This window comes from Rutilus rutilus, assembly GCF_951802725.1.
Source record: "Rutilus rutilus genome assembly, chromosome: 8".
Taxonomy (NCBI): Eukaryota; Metazoa; Chordata; class Actinopteri; order Cypriniformes; family Leuciscidae; genus Rutilus; species Rutilus rutilus.
The window spans coordinates 37,104,305-37,122,761 of NC_140222.1; the positions used below are offsets into that span (position 1 = coordinate 37,104,305).

The window sequence follows — 18,457 nt, forward strand, 5'->3', positions numbered from 1 at the left end:
CAGGTTTGGTTCAAGGTCATGGTGCAAAGGACCCTAGGTTGATTTTACTCCGAACCATCCCTTTAATGTTGTTCAAGATCCATAACTTGAAGTTGCTGTAGGTTTTTGTATTTTGAAATTGTTTGTCTCTGGTTCTCTTCTTTCCAAGAACAAACATTTTTAATAGTCAATTCCTTTTTTAACAGAAGAGTAATAAAATGCAATTATATCAAGGAACTCATCACAATGATCAGACCACCATTCAACAGACCAGCTATAGGGTAAGAGCTGTCTATTGTGTTCAATTCTGATTCTGGAGTCGGTTCTACAATGCATAATACTCTATATTCAGTGCTGCATAACCATTGAAGGGTTTTACATACATTTTTTTATAAGTATTTAAAAAGGATGTTGTGTAATAACATGATCACTGAACTCACCAAAGATGTGCAGTCTGCCGCCATTGCTGTATTTTGGAGGAATGTCTTTGGTCACACAGTAATAAAGTCGCAAATCATCAACAGTGACATTATATATGAACAGGCGTTGCTTTCTTTGCACTGAATATTTGTGTCTAAATCTATTATTGTAGTAATGAGGAGTTGTAGATGAGAAAGTGCGTAATGTCAGAACCGGAGAATCTGGTAGTTTTAGTAATAACCAAGTTAACCTTTAACTTCTTTACATCAAGATCACAGTTTCACATTTTACTCCAAATCTGTTGGTTGATTTGTTAAAGTTTCTGCAGCTTCACATCATAAGCAAGTCTGCGACATAAACACACACACACACACACACACACACAATATAGATCATTATTGTGTCATTAAACATCATAAAGTATTAATTTCCAAAGCACATGATCTTCAGGCTCTTAAAACACTTCAGCAGGACCTAGTCCTGTTACTTTCACATGACACTACACCTCATAGCTTTAAAACGGTCACACATCAAGAGGAAGTTAAAGTCAGGCTTGCTCTGACCACAAGTGTGTTCAATTCTGTTCACAATATATATCAAAGCAAATGAGCATGTATTAAAATTAGCCTGGATTTTATTTCTTTTACTTTTTGTAGTTTTGTTCATGGCTTTTTTTCCTCTTTGGAGTCAACAGGGGCTAACAGGCTATGATAACCAGTTTCTTGTTTCTTGTTTTTGACTCACCCCGAAGTCCTATTTCGTTCTTCTTTTAGGGGTAAAACGAAGTTCGAGATATACGTGAGCAGCAATATACTGTTATTGAACATCTGACACCGCCAACACTGCTGAGAGCGGTGTTTAGATGAATATGTAAATGTTCTGCGTGCTTTCCTCTCAATATCAAAATAAACACAACAAAATTGAGAAAACAGAAAGCATTCTAATAAAGCATAAGAAAAGCAACGTGGTTATATTTTGCACAAGCTCTACGGCACTCCAGTAAAGTCACGTCACGTTTATTTATATAGCACTTTATACAAAAGATTGCTTAAAATCAAGCAGTTTTACCGTATTAAACATGAAAAACAGTGTCAACTACATTTTCTTCTATAAAGCAGCTCTCCAGTGTGTTCATGTTATCACTCGCGGACATCTGACCTCAACCGCCGACAACTGAACAAGAAAAGATTTTCACGTGAAAGAAGGCGGAGCCTCCGCGCACAACTACTTATTATGTAATCGCCACAGACCAATGGGAGTACAAATGGGTTTACCAGCTTTGGCAAGCTGTTTCGAACTCCCAAAACCAACTGTGTTTCGGCCTGATGTTGTTCTAATCCGTGGATCATTCGTTCAGTCGTTTTTTATGTAATATTGAAAGTAGAAAACATTGAAAGCAGTTCCTTTTTCGAATTTTCATTTTTTCCAAAAAAAATGAAAAAGAAGAATTCAGCTTGATTTTTCGTTTTTCGTTCTGAGGTAGAAAAATGAATAAACAGCTTGAATATTCGATTTCTACACGTGGGCGGGAATGAAACGCCCCTTTCCTCTGATTTGTCAGCCGAAGATCAAACTGTTCTGTCATCAGTTCTTCCTCAGTTCTGCACTGCAGAATAAGAGTCCTCCGTTGTGTGGATTCTTAACGCGTTTATTGCAACATTTTCATATTTTTTCCATCAACCAGACTATCGAATGGCTCAACACAACCCGTACTAGGGAATAGACTATTTCACATTAAATTTTAAAAAGCAGCCAAACAGAGTGTGGGAAATGAAAGTGGGCTGCCTACACAAAACCTGCATGGGCCCAAAGGTACAAAAGCCCACACTGGATCATCATGGGCTTAATTTGGGCAATCTGCTAATGTGGGCTGCTCACAGAGAGCCCGCGGTGAGCCCAAAGCTGTGGGCCTGTTTAGGTTTGGTGTGGCTGGCCCTAGCCCACTGTCAACACAAAAAGCCAGCATGTTTGCAGGGATCTATTCTGTTGCACGTGTCCTACTTTAAAAAGCTCCTCAAACCGAACAAAAATTTCAGGAGTCAAACCCCGATACACTCAAAGCGAAATTGAAGAATGAACTGGTGTGATGTCATTTAGAACAAATCCGTGTAATTTAATGTGAAATTCAATAAGACCTTCCATTTATAACTTTGCACAGAAGGGATTAAAAAATCCATTATTTGCACTGGATTGTGGCTACAAGACTGTATTTTTTTTTTACTGGATATGATGTATGAAATAGGGTTCAAAATTGTACCATGCCAGTTAGTGGTAAAAATCTGTCTGGCTATTACTAACTATTTGTTGCTATTTAAGCATGAATTTGATGTAAACATAAATAATGTAGTAAATAATATTCACATGCAGTTCATATGGGACATGATTTACTATTATAGTAAATAATATTATATATATATATATATATATATTTTATTACAGCATGAAATAATATTTAAACCTAAACATTTTACAGACAGAATAAAGAGTTTATATCTCTAAATTCTGAATCATGATATAAACTCTAAATTAAGTTTGTATTAGTATTTGAAAAAAAGAACGAAAAAAAGGTCAATGCTGTTCGCAAAGACACAAATGGAGAATTATTCAGTGGACAAAAGAAACATCTTTCCAAAAAAAAAAAAAAAAATCCATGTGTAACGGAGGCCAGCAAGTAGTTGCTGTGCAAGTAAACCTCACTCCTCTGATCTCAGTAGCCACTCTAGTAACAGACGCTAGAGGCTGCAGTCTTTAGCCTCCTTGTTAGAGCGCCTGACTCTCACGCTGGAGACCGGGGTTTAAGGACCGCATAGAGCGGGGCGAGTAGGACCCGGGTGGAGGAGTTACACATAAATTCCACAAAAGAGTTGAAAGTTTTGAGTTTTAAAAACGGCATGTGATCTTGGAACTTTACATCACATGCATTATAAAGATTTTATGTCTATCTCTCACAGCCTTGTTCTCATATGCATAAAATTAGATTTGGCTGGCGTCTACCCCTGGTCTATGACTAATATATAAATAAAATATAAATAAACTCACAGTCGTGAACCATGACTAGAGCTGTGTCTATCAAGTGACCAAACAGCGGAAAAGTTCGTTTGCAAGAAACCACTGTGCGTGTCAACCACATAGAAGAGATGAGCACAAGTGGGTGTTTTAATAGGTTAAAACATATTTAAAAACTATTAAAACGCAAGCCAAAGAAAGAAAAAAAGAAAAAACTGTGATTACCAGCTGCATGTCAAATCTTTATGAAATCTTTTATATTCAGATGTGCCATCTGATCTGTGGTGAGATTAAGCATTATTTGTTGCAAGTTTCATGAAACTGGGCTAAGAAGCTGCTTTCAGGCCCAAGAAACCCCATTAGACTGTGGTTTACATGCAACTTCCACTGCTAGTCTGAACAAGTCAGCGCTGTAAAAGCAAGATCTCCATTCAAAACAGCAACATTTCATACCAGACAAGAACAGTATATTTCTACCACTCTATACAGCATCGACCACACTGCATGTTTAGACATAAAACAACTCATTAAGCAGCAAACAAGGTAACACACAAAAACATGCATGCAAAATACTCTTGTTTGTGCAGATCAACCTCGTGGTTAAAACCACCAGTCGTGGAAACTCCCGAAACTCTCCAATTTCCTCTTGTGGAAAATAGCCCCAGTGCCCACTACTTTCAGCACTTTATGTTCAACCAGTAAGTTTTTTTTTTTCATTCTACTTTTCATAACTTTAAACATTGTGTGTCAAATAATCTCAGAACTGATCATTACTAACTGTCTGCATTCATACAAGTATGAATGACTGGCTAAACCGACCGTCTGCTAGCTGTCTCACGTCACCAAGGTCAGATAAATCCCATCACATAGAGCCTCTTTCACCTAGCTATCATCACATAGAGACTGTGTCTGTTCCCCGAATTTGGAAATCCAAAAAAACGTTTCAACCCATCCAAGGTTAAAAGGTTCATACATATTCAACTTTGTTTCAAATCTGATCTCAATTTCCATGTTCATTACTCTGCATTTGATATGAATCAGATTACGCCACTAAAATGTTTAAATCTATGAATAGATAGATTCACAAATAGAAGTACAGAAACGTTAAACTTTATATTTTTATTTACAAATTATGAATATTACAAATCATTAAATATCATACATCATTACGTTTTTATTGGCTGTAGAAGAGAGTAGGTGGCCTGATGATCCTGGCAAGACCTGCTTCCACCGGGAGGCATGGATAATTCAATTTCAGCAAACTGAAAGATTAAGATATTAGCAATGAATGGCCATTTATGTAAGGAATAATGTACAGCCAGGCCATCATTATCATAAAATAAAACCTCCGACATGAAGTAGATGTGTCTGAACGGGTTTACTTTGCAATAATCTATTAAATCTATAAATGGACATGAAATAGAGATCTGACAAGTTAGAAGTGCTGTTATGTGAGACATAAAACTAGTGCAATGTACAACAGTCAAATATGCAGTTTAGAGGTCATTATACTGTACTGTAGTTGTTTAATGTCACATATTCATTCAAATAATGGATCTACAACACTATGTGAAAATAGTATGCTAATTAAGCCATTTTTAAAAATTAAGCTAATATTCATTACAGAATTATTCTTACCTCAGCTGGAGTGGTACTTTGTGGGTTCTCTGAACTATTTTTAGATCTTCTAGTTGCATGAAGGCAGTTCTTCACCACACCTGAAGAAAACAACAGTGAATAAACATCACCTTTTGACAGTTTAAACAAACTAAATTAAAAACTAAATTAAGACTGATATAAGATAGGATATTGTTACATTTGTGTAGATCTAGATTTTGTCTACTTGTAGTTCGTTCAGTCACCTTCATTTATATAGTGCTTTTAACAATACAGATTGTTTCAAAGCAGCTTTACAGTGATAATAGGAAATTATTGAACAGAGATTCAAAGAGACTTTTACTGTAGTAAAACAAGTGCAAACCTAATAATGCAATGGTCAGAAGCACATTCAGCAGGACAGATATGATGATGGTCAGATTTCTCCATGGTATCTGGTGTTGTGGAGCGTCATCTGTCTGATTCCTGTGGACGGAGTCTGTAAAAGGTTTGTAGTTCAATCTTTATTCAGTTTCTGTCTTTAACAGAACAATGAAACTATTATTAGATCTTCATACAGTATATTCAATCTGGAATCCATCATGTGGTTTATAAAGACATGAAATGATAAATAACTCACCGCTGATGTAGATTTTGGTGCCGTTGTTGAATTTTAGTGGTTCACTAGTTTTCACACAATAATAAACTCCTAATTCATCAATGGTGATATTTCTGATGAACAGACGACTGTTAGTTTTCACTGAGTATTTGTGTTTAAAGCTGCTGTTTTCATATTCAGCTTTTTCATATGTTCTATCAAAACTGCGTAAGATCAACACTGGAGGATCCGGTAATTTCAGTTTGTACCAGTAAATCTCCTCTATATCAAGATCACAGGTTATAATCACATCAGATCCTAAAGTTACTGGTATGTTTGTTAGACTCTCTGTGGCTTGATACAACATGAACAGATCTATGAGAGAAAGAAAAACACATTTATTAAGATATAAAATCAAAAGAAAACTGACTCAATCAAATGTGACGTGAGAAACTCACAGATCTGCAGCTGTATGATCTTCATTGTCTGATCCAGATGAATAATATCTGCTATAGTGATCATTCACACATCTCGTACTGTGAGAGGAAACACAAACCTCGACCACACAGACGAGAGGGGAAGTCAGAGCTGAACTCATGATCACACAGCACTTTCGTATTAATTCATTTTTCAAAATAATTTGATATCATATGAAGTAGGCTGGATTATATCAAAATATCTTTCGTACAAAGATAAAACACAAAAGCAACAAAAAAAAAACAACAACAAACAAACAGGCATACAAAAATGGCTAACAGAAAACGGCTTTAGTTATATTAGCATATATTATGATTTGATAAACAGCACCAACTCACGTTGCAATGGAAATATGTTGGAGTGGTTTAAAAGAATCTGCACTTAATAACTTAGCTATAATCATAATATCACTGACCACAGATTCAACTCTGATGTTGAAAAATCTGTGTATTTGCAGTTTGAGGATTCCACCAGCAGGTGCTGTGCCTTACAATTACAGTTACTACAATTACTTATATACAAGAACCTAGTGGAAAGTATAAGTCTAAGTATACTTTATTGAATTTGAAATATATTACCTTTTTCAATAGCACATTGCAAATATACTAACAAAAATAGTACTCTCTTTAAATATATGAAAAATATATTAGCATCATGCTTTTACCTATTTTTACAATACAACTTTTAACACACTTTAAAATAATTGTACTTTAGTCAATTTTCTAAAAAATATATTTTAGACAAATAATCTTGAAGTGAAAATTCTTTTTTTTGTGTGTGTGTGTATTTATTTGCACTTTATTAAAAATATATTTTAGGTATATTTTAACTGTGTGCTGGAAATGATCACTGTAATAATGTAATAATGCATTGAAAGTATACTTTCAAAATACATTATAGTATACAATAGTATTTTGTACAAAATATAGCTAAGTATTATTTGTCTATTAATGTGCATTTGTTATTGAAGACAAAGTGTGCAATTTGTAGTATACACTAATGGTCGGCGTAGATAGCCTCGTGGACAAGTGCGCCGACATGTAGCGCTGTTGTGCTTCGGGTGACCCGAGTTTGAGTACCGCCTCGTGGAACTTTCCCGATCCCGTCCCTCCTCTCTCTCACCTCACCTCCTATCTAGCTACTGTCCTATCCTAATAAATGGCAAAAATAAATCTTTTAAAAATAAAAATATATAAATGCACTTATGGTATATTGCTTGTATGTTTTGAAGACACTCGTAATGAATTTGTAATGTACTTGTAACACAAAGTACACTTTAATATCACTAATCAAGCATGTAATTAGTCCCTACACAGGCATATACTTAAAGTATACAAAGTATACATGAAGTTGTTCCAATTTAGTACACAAAAGTACACTAAATACACTTAAAGTTATGCTTTACTTCAATTTAATTACAACTAAAATATACTTAGTACAAAATTAGTTGTTTCAAAATAGCATACTTCAAGTTAACTAATCATTAACACACTTGGAAGTATACTAAATTAGTCTGGCTGCAGTATACTTAGCACATACATATATATATATATTTTTTTTTTTTTTTTTTTTTTACCAGGGGAGTAACTGTAACGTTTTTTTCTAAGAAGATTGGGAAAATATTCCCAAGTCAACATGTGCCAAGCTGATATAGACTCCTTTCAAACAGACTTGAGTGCTGTAATAAAATCAAATGATGCTTCAACTAAGTATTAGTTCAGGGGCGTACACAATTATGCAGTTATTACAATTTTGTTTCTTTCTCTGAAATGTTTCACTTTGGTTTGCAGTAGCATTACATACGTTTTTACATTAGACATGCAACAGTTCTGATATGATTTATCTTACATTTTTTAGAGCTGTTTTAACAGGGGTGTGTTTTTATTTCCACCATCACTGAATAATTATGTTTGTTATTTTATTTTGCTTTATTAAAAATAAGAACAAAGATGAAAACAATAAAATTAATACTAAATAACTAAATCACAAATGAAACCACTGCTTTATTTTTTTAACAATAGCATTCAGGTAAGTCAGACAGTATGAGAACAGAGGGTGGATGTTTCTTATTTTATTACAGAGCACTTATTACAGAAACAAAAACAAGCAAACCAAAACATGTAACAGTATACAATATAAAATACGGCTGCACGTAGCGGATAAAGGGCCAAGCACACTAATGGCAAAAAAGTTTATATAAATTTATATAACGTGAAGAAGTTGATTTTACACTCTTGAAAGGGCGATTTGACATTTAATGTCAAAACGACAAGGCAAGCTTGGTGAAAATATCGTTGATGTTCAGACCATGCTCTGTGTGCCAAATTCTATAACTTTCCAATGAACGTTTCTATGTACTGCCATAGACTCAAGAGCAGAATAATAATAACAACACTTACACTGCTTGGCCCCAATAATAAAGACTCAACATCAAATGAACGGAACCCAAGTCAACGGCATAGTCCAGAGCAGAGTCCTGCACGGGTCTAATTTTTTAAATCCGCACCCGCAGTGCTTAAAACCGAATCCGACCCGTTTTCCGACAGCAGCACTAATTCAAATCCGCACCCGACCCGACCCGCTTAAAATAGAACCGACACCCGACCCGCAACCGAAATAAAATCAGTTTAAACTATCACATTATAGACACACTTACAAAAATGTTTATTGCCCGGTCATATAGAAGTTATTACGCAACCATTAACACAAGGACAACTTCAGCCGAATCTGTCAAACGGCCGGTACCTGAAGAACATAGCCAACGTTACCACAAAACTCGAGTAGCCTAATAACAGACGCGGCTACAACACTATTTTCTGCCACGCAATTTTGTCTAGCTTACATCTGACAATTTTGGGTTCAAACACGCAAACACACAACACATATTTAACAGTGTTAAATGTGAAAAATACTGTTCGATAGAACTGCTTACCACAGTTCCTGCGTGCTTCCTCGGCGATTAATCCACATTTGCGGCTATCCAACACGAAAATGCATGCAGCAAATCCTTTCACAATATTGTTTTCTTCAGATATCTCCAAATTTCTCCCACACAATGGACTTGATTTTTGATAACGTATTGTCGACAACTTTACAATCTTCTAGTCCTAGCTATTCTTTTCTCCAACTCTTCAGCATCCATCTCGCCGACTGCAAGCAGATCGCGCGCGCGGTTATGACGTGTTTTTTTTCAAAGTGAAAGTATAGAGACAGACTCCTGAGAGGGCGTGGGCACAAATAAACTGATGTGGATTTTAAATTATTTTATCAACTTGAAATACAGGCATATTTTTGTAAGTGTGTTCCTAAAAATATGCATATATTTTTACGTTTGCACGTGATTGTTTTAAACCCGTGTTTCCTCCGTGTCCGACCCGACCCGCACCCGTATCCGACACAGTTGGATATTTCTCACCCGTTTGAGCAAAATTTGCGGGTCACCCGTCGGGTACCCGCGGGTACCCGAACCCGTGCAGGTCTCTAGTCCAGAGTGATAGCATTGTGATCCACTGGGTCCAAACATTATAAAAAATATAATGACCAAACAAGCAATTGCTGCTGCAGTGGTAAATAGAACAGATGCAGATTGAGAATAGTAATGTTAACAGAAAATACAACTGGTCACTGTCGCTAAATGTTATCAAATGTGAAAGCTCAAACTCAGATAAAGTGCAGAGTAAGTCCCAATAGAGCAGTTAGGAAAGTCATAATCTTCTGTGATTGTGTTTCCATGGACGAGTTTCTTTGTTTTTGAGCTGGTTCTTCAGGCTTTTCTGTCAGAAAAACAAAATAATGTAGATAAAAGCAGTTCTGTCAATTCATTAGTGTTGTTGTATAGAGACAAAATGCTATATTATTGCAGTGTGAAATTTAAAACTGTACTTTATCAAACAAGGATTCCATGTACCTTTGACAAAGAGCTGTAGCTTCTTTTTCGTGTTTGATTCTTGAATAAAACAAGTGTAGTTTCCAGCATGAATTAACTCCACATTATTCAGCGTAATTGAATAGTTTCCTTTTACATACTCTGAAGAGAAACTTTCTATTCGATTCTGGAATATTGTGTCCTGGTTATCTAGTGAGAGTTGACCATCTATAATATTTAACACTTTCTTGCTTACATTGTACCGCCAAAGTACATCACTTTGTTTATTCTCATACAGACATGGCAAGGTGACGGAGTCTCCAACAACACGCTCAAATTTGTTTGAGTCGTCCTGTAGAGACACTGGGGAAAAGAGTCATATACATTAGGAAGCAAACAACAAAAACGGAATAGACATGAAATATCTTAACTGAGGTCTGTGAATACTAACCTTTGCCTGTCAGATGTAGAAGTAATACAACGAAGCAGCATCTGCACAAATGAGAGAAAGCACAGTTAATATTTGATAAACAAAGGCTGGTTGAACCAACTATGATTCTTGTGCATATCCATTAACTAAGAATATTACTACTCGAGACAAGATTTCTGTTTCAGACAAACATTTCATTAACTGTTTCCATCCAAAAGTGCAAATTTAACTTTAGTGCACATCACATAAAACACTTGCGAATAAGGTACCATTTTCATTCCAGATGTTCAAAACAACAAAATCCTCTCACTTTGTGGGAAATTGGTGCAAAATAATAATCTGCAATAAAAATTGGGGAAGCCACTGACACTGTGGCTCTTTTTGTACATTTTAAATTAAAGACAAAACGCAATAAACACTGTCATTGTCATGTTATCTTGTGTTTGGAAGAATATATCGGTTAAAAGGGAGGGAGGTCATTACACCCAACCATTTTAATGATAGACTTTGGCTCAGGTTTTTCAGAATGATCAAACCAACATTTGAGATGCTGTGCAAATGAAATTGATCCACTGGTTAGTCCAGTTAAACAATCAGATCCTCTGTTGAGGCAAATCAGTTGTTTTTTTTCGAAATGAGGATTTATTCAGTAAATACTTTCACTGAGTTTGTCTTAACAGATCTAAAAAAATAAAAACGTATCTGCTTCAATTGAACACATAAGTGTTTATGTGCATTTTTAGAATTGATGCAAAATCTTGGTGTTTCCATCCAGCGGTTATGCAATATCCCAAAATGTGCTTAAAAATAGGTAAATGGAAACACAGCTAATGACGATCATGTCCAGAGGAGTTCATGATTTCAAAGCCATACATCATCCTTGTAGATAATACACACACACCATTTTCAGCCTGGGGGTTTACTGCCCAAGACCAGCCCCATCTTGTTTCAACAATAATTAAGAGAGAGCGAGCTTTTTAATTCATAGTTAATACATAGCACAAAGTTAATGATGCACTGCTTTAAATACAAAGTAAAGATGTGTGATAATTTACTCAGAATCATTAATTCGCCTCACTTCTAGTTGCCAATAGTTACTGGAAGCCTGATTAATTTCCACGAACAGGTTTGTTTGTTTCAACGAACCAGTTGAGAAAATGATTCAGTGGTTATTTTACTCCACTGCGTAATGACATCACTAGAATGTATTTCAACTCAGTGTCATGGTATGTCACATTGAAACGGTCAAATAAAACTGCAAGTTAGAAAATTTTTTTTTTTAACCTATACCTTTAGGTCCAAGATCACATAGCTGAGTGTTTTTGAATGCCTTTTTGTTGTTTTTTGGTTTAATAATTAGGCCAAAAGGGGGAGTGACATTTTACCTTTGTGAGACTGCTTTCAGTTTGCTTTCTTGAGCTTCTGAGGATTATTAATATGTAAACTCATGCAAAGTGTGTGCACATAGGCAAAAAAATTATAAGTTCACAAAGTCTGGGTATGCGAGTAGAGGTAATGCTTCGGGGACTGTAATCCAGTGTTTTGGATGCCAAGTCATATATGGATATACGTTGTTTATAGTCTTTAATTTGTCCAACTGTTGCTTGGCATTGATATTTAGTTTTACCTGGGTACGGTCCATTCTCTTTTTCTCATCCTTTCTCCATATTATTCTCCTCTCAAGATTTCATCAATTTATGCAAACAAAACAAAACATAACTAGGTATTGGTATCAATTTCAGTATCTGTCAGCGAGTGATCCTCACAAGAGGGAGCTGCTGTCCCAGCATGCAACAAGGCATGACATCTTCACACTCTATATAGGGTAAGGGAAGTGCTGGACTATAACTGACATACAACACGCCAGAGTAAAAACATTAGGAGAACTTTAGCTGAAATTTAGGGGAACATTCTGCAAACCTAAATATAGTGTTCTATTTCTGTAAAGCAAAATTTCCCGGCTAACCAAAAACAAATCTTAACCCTCTCGTCAACAGCACAGCGTTTCCCTCAGGCAACGGGAAGTTTTCTAAAGCCCTATGTTCAGTACATGTTTCTTTAAATGATTGCAATTAGAAGGGTATCAAAAAAAGTGTCAAATAAGGTGTGGGAGTCACTCACGTCCTTTTCTGACACATGGTCACAGGAGCACATGGTGTGAGAAGGCAAGATTGTTTGCTTTAATATGCTTTGCTTATTTAAAATGACATGAACTGTACATAACAAAAATATGTATATGAAGATATAGAGAAGCCTTTTGGCAGGTTTTATGAAGTTTTATTTTTATTTTGCATGTCCGTGTTTTGCATGGGTCGGGGAAATTAATAAAATGTTCCCAAATGAGCCAAGAAATTATGTGGAATCATTTTTATCATGTGCCATCAAAATGTGTCTAGTAGATAGTAAAACATGCATGTTTTTCTGGGAACCAAAAACTAAGTCTGTTATTTCAGACCTCCTAAAACTAACAAATCTTATTTAAAAAGTATAATTTTTACTTTTAAAATTAAAAATTAAAATAACATGTTGAAAAAAAAGAAGAAAAAAAAAGAAGAGACTAACAGTGGATTTAATTAGAGTTTATATATATATATATATATAATTCTCTTTGCCATTCTTCATGAGTGGTAGTAGCCCTTCGTTAATAACTATCCATTCTAAATAGTATTTATTACTATTTAAAATAAGTGTGTCCCAAAGCATAGTATGTTGAAAAAAGTATGCCACAAGTCCCCGGATGGTCTATTGTTTCCAGTGGATTATCGAAGTGTGGATTGTGCTCACTATAACAGCTTATATTACCAGTGGTTAAATTGGGCCGGGGCTCTCCGGGGCTCCGGCACATAAGCCTGCTCGTTTGCAGTCAGTTGCCTATAGGAAATTATGTCATATAAAATTTGATGAAAGTGATGCTTTTGAAAACATATTTCTGATTATAAATGAAAGATTTTGAAATGGCATGTATATTTTGTCTCGGCGGAGCTGAGATGTTAACAATCGGAACATGGCCGTACTCTTGTTCAGCTGCTTAATCTCGTTGTCAGTCGACCATGATCGCGCACCGCTCGCGCATGCCATGCGCATCTAGGTAGGCTACTAACGTTACTCAGAACTCCGACATGGATAAATGTATGCAGCAATAATGAATGTTCCTGGGAGATCCGTAGTTGCGCGGGATGTGGAAGCGCGCAAAAGTTCCAGAACCTTCTACTGCCTTGAAAAAAAAAAAAAAAAAAAAAGCTGCTGGCCGCCGCTGCAGCAACAGATCAGTTTTGTCAAGTTCAGCACAACGTTGGTTGTACAAAAAGTGCTCTGCCCTTGAATGACAAGGTAAGGAAAAAATGTTTGGCACATTGTATGGGTCACTATATACTAACAAGGTAATACAATGTGTAATCAAGCGTTTTATATTTAATATGAGGGAAATAGGCTACACATGCCGTGGACGTGACACAAAAAATCTTTAACTTTTAGGTGGCAAAATATTTTTTTGTAATTCTGTGAATTACACTGCAAACCAAAGTAATACTACCCACCGGATGAAGAAGGGTTGGCTCTCCACAGAACATAACATATTCATTTTATTTTATTTTTCATGTTCGCATTTATGAGGAAAAAACAATGTTAGGACAGGACCGCTCTGAAAGTGGCACTAAAAGACTGTTTAAAACTTTCACTGAGACCTCAAACAGAAAGCACAAAGCCTTTCTTTAAAATTAATTTCGTTTTGTATTAATTGTATCTTAATTTTAAGGTATTTTATGGTATATAGACAATAGATAATCACGACACGGACGCGCCGGCGAGTGAACTGGACTCTCGTCTCATAAATGAACCGAAACTCAGCGTAGCCTATAGACCTTATGCACCAGAGAAACAACATAGACAGTATATAAACTGGACACAGCGACCCCATTGGATTCAACGGAGACAAGTGAAGTCAAATAGAAGCTCTTACTTCCTGGGGGTCGAGCGTACTGCGCAGACTCAAACTGAGCTTGACGACGTAGATGTGACGTGAGCAACCCGTCTGTCTTCTAGTAGCTGTGCCAAGAGAATCTTGCAGAGACGGAGAGTGTGAGTAGGAGCTGTCCATGAGCTAGGAGCAGGAGCAACTTTTGCTAAGTATTCTGATTAATTATTTTGTCACTTTGCCTCCACGTCTCCGCGATTGCCCACAAGCTTCTCCTCCTGTCCATACGGTAATCTCTCTACTGTGCGACAGAGAGTCGCGTGGTTATGACGCAATCGTTAGCCTAATTTTACAAAAATTGCTTCTACAGGGCCATAACGTAAGATACAAGGTAATGGAGCCTTTTATACATTTTCGTGTTTCTTTAGAAATAAATAATGGACAAATGGAGTCTTTAAACGCCTCAGATGTGAAGTTATTCGCTGTCAAAGTGACGCCAAAATGAATGGGAGTCAATGGGATGCTAACAGCAGGTGGGGGTCCGCTAGCCAATGGCGGCGCCCGGGGGTACCTTCAAAATAATAGAAAACCCTGCCCCCCTGAGAAACAAGGGCGCCACTATCTTTGGAATATTGTCTTTTAACTTCCGTTTTGCGGTTGCTCTGTATATTTATATGGCATTTCTGTCCAGGAGTAATTAGCTTTTTAAGTGGATTTACTTAATGTAAAGTTAACGAAAGTTATCATGAGGACTGTAACGTTTAAAGCAGATGACTTAACAAATGTAAATCGACCGGGAAGATTTTAAAACGAGCCGTTCATTAATAAACACGCAAATCGCTGTGAAAATACAGACCGGAAGTCAAAAGACAATGAGCGCAGCGCTGAAAAGGGGCGGAGCTACATAAGGTCTATAAGGGAGCCTACTTGCCTGACAGACCTGATAAATATATCTATAGAAAGCTTGGAAGGTCTTCTTTTAAACAGAACAATTCAAAACGAAAGAAAACAGACCGCTGCTTGTGTAGCCTTATCCGAGTTGATGAAATGTGCATTACTCTCTGGCGAGTTCACTACTGCGAAGATTGCGAGGATAGCATCGTCAACTTCATCTATGCAGGGCACTGACACAGAAAATACTTGTTTATTAATAAACAATTAAAATGTCTCCTTGCTATATTTTACATATTCATAATCATTACTTTTGATGGTTCTTTGTGACAGCTTTTACGTGCTTTATTGGCAGCGCCACCCTTACATGAACGCGTCACCACCGCATCAGCACCGAAAACAGGACATTTTTTTCAATCCCTGTTTTGGCAGGGGAAAACTGATCAGAAAATGTAACGAAACGTTGTAGAAATGTAGTGGAGTAGAAAGTATAATAATTGCTGCAAAATGTAACGAAGTAAATTCAAAAGTATGCACTATTGATTCTACTTAAGTAAAGCCTACAGAAACTAAGTATTTGTACTTCGTTACATTCCACCACTGCTGATTAACAGTAATGTAAATGCTAAATGTCCTAATACCTGTTGATACTACAACAATGCAAATATGCTCTTAACCTTGCAGTTTTTCACATATCATGTAAGTCTCAATTTCTCCATTTCTTTGCACAAAACTCTCCAGAAAATGCCATTTAATAGTTTATTTTTCAAAAAAAAATCACGGGGGGGCATACCCCCGGACCCCCCTAGGGAGAGCCCCCCCCCACATAATAAATCCCAATTTAACCCCTGTATATTACCCACAACCCATTGCACTTTGGAGGATGATCCAATTCAGAACTACAAACACGAATAAAGTGTGTTCAGAAAACTACAAAACATGGCCGATGTGCACTACCGACGGTTAAGGAGAGAGGTTTAGATAAAGAGGTTTGAGTGAATAATTAACATTTAAGCTGATAATATTTATAAAATATTTATTTAATGTTATTCGTGTTATATTTCATCTGTAACAACAATGTGGTCTTTTATAAAAATCTGTTTGGCCATTAACTTTTAAATGAGTCTCCGCATGAAACTGACTGGCCGATCAACGTGCTACTGCATTTCTTTGTTGAGATTATCATGTATTGTGAAAAGTATAAAGATGATAAAGAAAAGTTATTAGAAGAGGTTCAGAGGAAAGAAGAGATTGATATTAGTTTGAGATACCTATTAAACCCAGAATAGAGATGTAATAACAGAGCAGCTTGATTTAAATATTTGGAGAACACAGGTTTAAGAGGATTTGAGGGCTATTTTGTTTGTTTGTTTTTTTTTAGCCAGAGGAGCTGAACACACAGCGCCGGCTGTAGCAAAGACTTTAATTGAGCGGGGGAGGATGGGTGGTGTTAGAGCCCGCGGCTGCGTCTGAAAACTGATAAATGCTGCCTTTAGAGGACGCATTCCAAGGTTGTGAGGCATCAAGGTCCGTCTGAATGCAATGTTAGTTTCACTCCCTGTCTCCTGAGATCCCTTCATCTGATCGGTTTTTGAAGGCAGCAGATTTATCCTTCGCTGCCTTTGATATCCCACAATTTTGTGCTTTCCATTCTGTGACGGTTGAGCTAGAAAAATAAAGATGCCGTCTAAAAGTTGCGGCTGATGGTCTGTTTGTGTGTAAATGTAATTTTTTAATCATCATTTCTGGCGAGAAATCACTATTGCAGTCATTAAATATTTAATTCGTTTTCACCAAAGCTCACTTTATTTTGCTGTAGATCATTAAATCGTAACACTGCCTCAGAAGTCTGTCTGAAATCAGTTTTGTGAGGAACCTTCGTGCGCAAAAGCTGCCTACAAAGTCTTAGCCTGATAGGGCAGTGAGGCAACAAGTCACTGCCTATGCTTTCGGACGCAGTGTCTGGATCGAGTTCGCAGTAGGTGGCGGTAATGAGTGAACCACCAAAAAAACGGGAAGGAGGAGGAGCAGAAGAAGAAGCGCAACGACTAATGCTAACACTGCGGACACAGGGAATTAGACCAGATGCGGTTATTTTTTTGAATGGATGTAAATGGAGATGCTTTTGAGCCTAGAATGCATTGTACTCTGTTAGCTTCTGGAAGCTGTTCTCAAAATGTGCAGCACACAGATAAACATTTGGATTATAATGTTAAGGTAAACTAAGGTAAACTAAATTTTAACCACAATTTTAACCAGTTCGTCAGCCTTTGGAAGGTCAAACAACTGAGTTATGGAAAAAACAGTGTGTCTTTGACATAGCAGCAGCTCAACCAGGCCTTTTTTGCATATTCCGTGGGCGGGGATTATTTAAATGAGTAACATTATGACTTCAGAATGACTGCTCGGCAATCTCATATCGCGTATCTCATATCTTATTTCACTGGAAGGTTAGGTTCAGGTGTAGGGAAGGTTTAGGGGTTCGAATTTGTTCTAAAATAGAGACAGAGTGACACACATCATAATCTGAAAACCATGTCCACTGTACATAAAAAGTATTTATCGACCACAAAAAAAAAAACCGAGCGTTTAAGGACACAAAAGTGGATACAGGCTGGAATGAATGGGTAAATTGTGGGATCCTGACACTCAGTATGCACTAAAAATACACTACTTGTGCAGTAAACATTTTGTCACTGGTAAGTCAAATATCCAAAAGTCAGTTTTATCTATTATATTTCTGTAAGCTAAGCTATCCTTAGGTTGTCGCCGATTACGTTCCCCTCCCCTATGTCTCAATTGCCTATATCCACTTTTGTCTCCTTAAATGCTTGTTTTTTGGGGGTTGACAGCTTATAAAAACTTATTTCTGGGTTTTTAGCTTGTTTGCTGTACACCATGTCACATAGCAGCTTTTAGACATTTTGTTTTTGCTATAAGTCAGAAATTACAAGGAGGCAGCTTCTAACAATGCAAAGGCCATCCTTAAAAATATTTTGGTTTGCAGTAACAGAGAAAAAAAACAAAAAAACAAGGGTCGGTAGGTAGGCCTATATTTTTTTTTTCAAGATTCAATTAGGGCTGCAACAAACGATTATTTTGATAATCGAATAATCTAACGATTATTAGAACGATTAATCGACTATTCGTCGATTATTTCGCCGACTAATCAGTACGTTTGGAACGATTATTCAGCCTTTTCAATTAGTTAAAACACGGAATTATACATATTCTAACTATAATATAAAAAAAGAAAATCACTTCAGCTTTTGAAATGGTTGT

At 36.6% G+C, this 18,457-nt stretch overlaps 3 protein-coding genes across 4 annotated transcripts in view; all 3 read right to left on the minus strand.

The window, feature by feature from the left end:
* Nucleotides 1–2,850: 2,850 nt before the first annotated feature.
* Nucleotides 2,851–18,457, minus strand: part of LOC311295362 (uncharacterized protein) — a 321,297-nt gene continuing 305,690 nt past the window's right edge. Inside the window, exon 10 of the transcript XR_014628310.1 lies at nucleotides 2,851–3,998. The gene's annotated coding sequence lies outside the window, so the exon portion shown is untranslated. The remainder of the gene's footprint in view (nucleotides 3,999–18,457) is intronic.
* LOC311295361 (uncharacterized protein) lies at nucleotides 4,506–6,730 on the minus strand. The gene is made up of 5 exons (XM_084416704.1): nucleotides 6,058–6,730; nucleotides 5,642–5,974; nucleotides 5,387–5,500; nucleotides 5,044–5,123; nucleotides 4,506–4,667 (listed from the first exon to the last, which is right to left on the minus strand). Exons 1-5 carry the CDS (start codon nucleotides 6,119–6,121, stop codon nucleotides 4,572–4,574), a joined length of 687 nt encoding a protein of 228 aa, XP_084272830.1. The 5' UTR covers nucleotides 6,122–6,730; the 3' UTR covers nucleotides 4,506–4,571.
* Nucleotides 8,133–18,457, minus strand: part of LOC311295367 (V-set domain-containing T-cell activation inhibitor 1) — a 46,500-nt gene continuing 36,175 nt past the window's right edge. For both annotated transcript variants that reach the window (XR_014628312.1, XM_084416717.1), the window contains exons 2-4: nucleotides 10,393–10,433; nucleotides 9,984–10,304; nucleotides 8,133–9,849 (exon numbers count right to left, since the gene is read on the minus strand). Coding sequence is in view for 1 of the 2 variants with exons in the window: in XM_084416717.1 (XP_084272843.1) it covers nucleotides 9,737–9,849; nucleotides 9,984–10,304; nucleotides 10,393–10,433 (475 nt within the window). In the remaining variant the exon portion in view is untranslated. The remainder of the gene's footprint in view (nucleotides 9,850–9,983; nucleotides 10,305–10,392; nucleotides 10,434–18,457) is intronic.

What these genes read in the sequence shown, in the direction of transcription:
- LOC311295361 (XM_084416704.1), bottom strand. Translation starts at nt 6,121, where the DNA reads ATGATCACTATAGCAGATATTATTCATCTGGATCAGACAATGAAGATC. An exon ending in GATCATACAGCTGCAGATCT is followed by an intron (nt 5,975 to 6,057) that starts GTGAGTTTCTCA and finishes TTTCTCTCATAG; the next exon opens with ATCTGTTCATGTTGTATCAA. An exon ending in AAAGTACCACTCCAGCTGAG is followed by an intron (nt 4,668 to 5,043) that starts GTAAGAATAATT and finishes TTAATCTTTCAG; the next exon opens with TTTGCTGAAATTGAATTATC.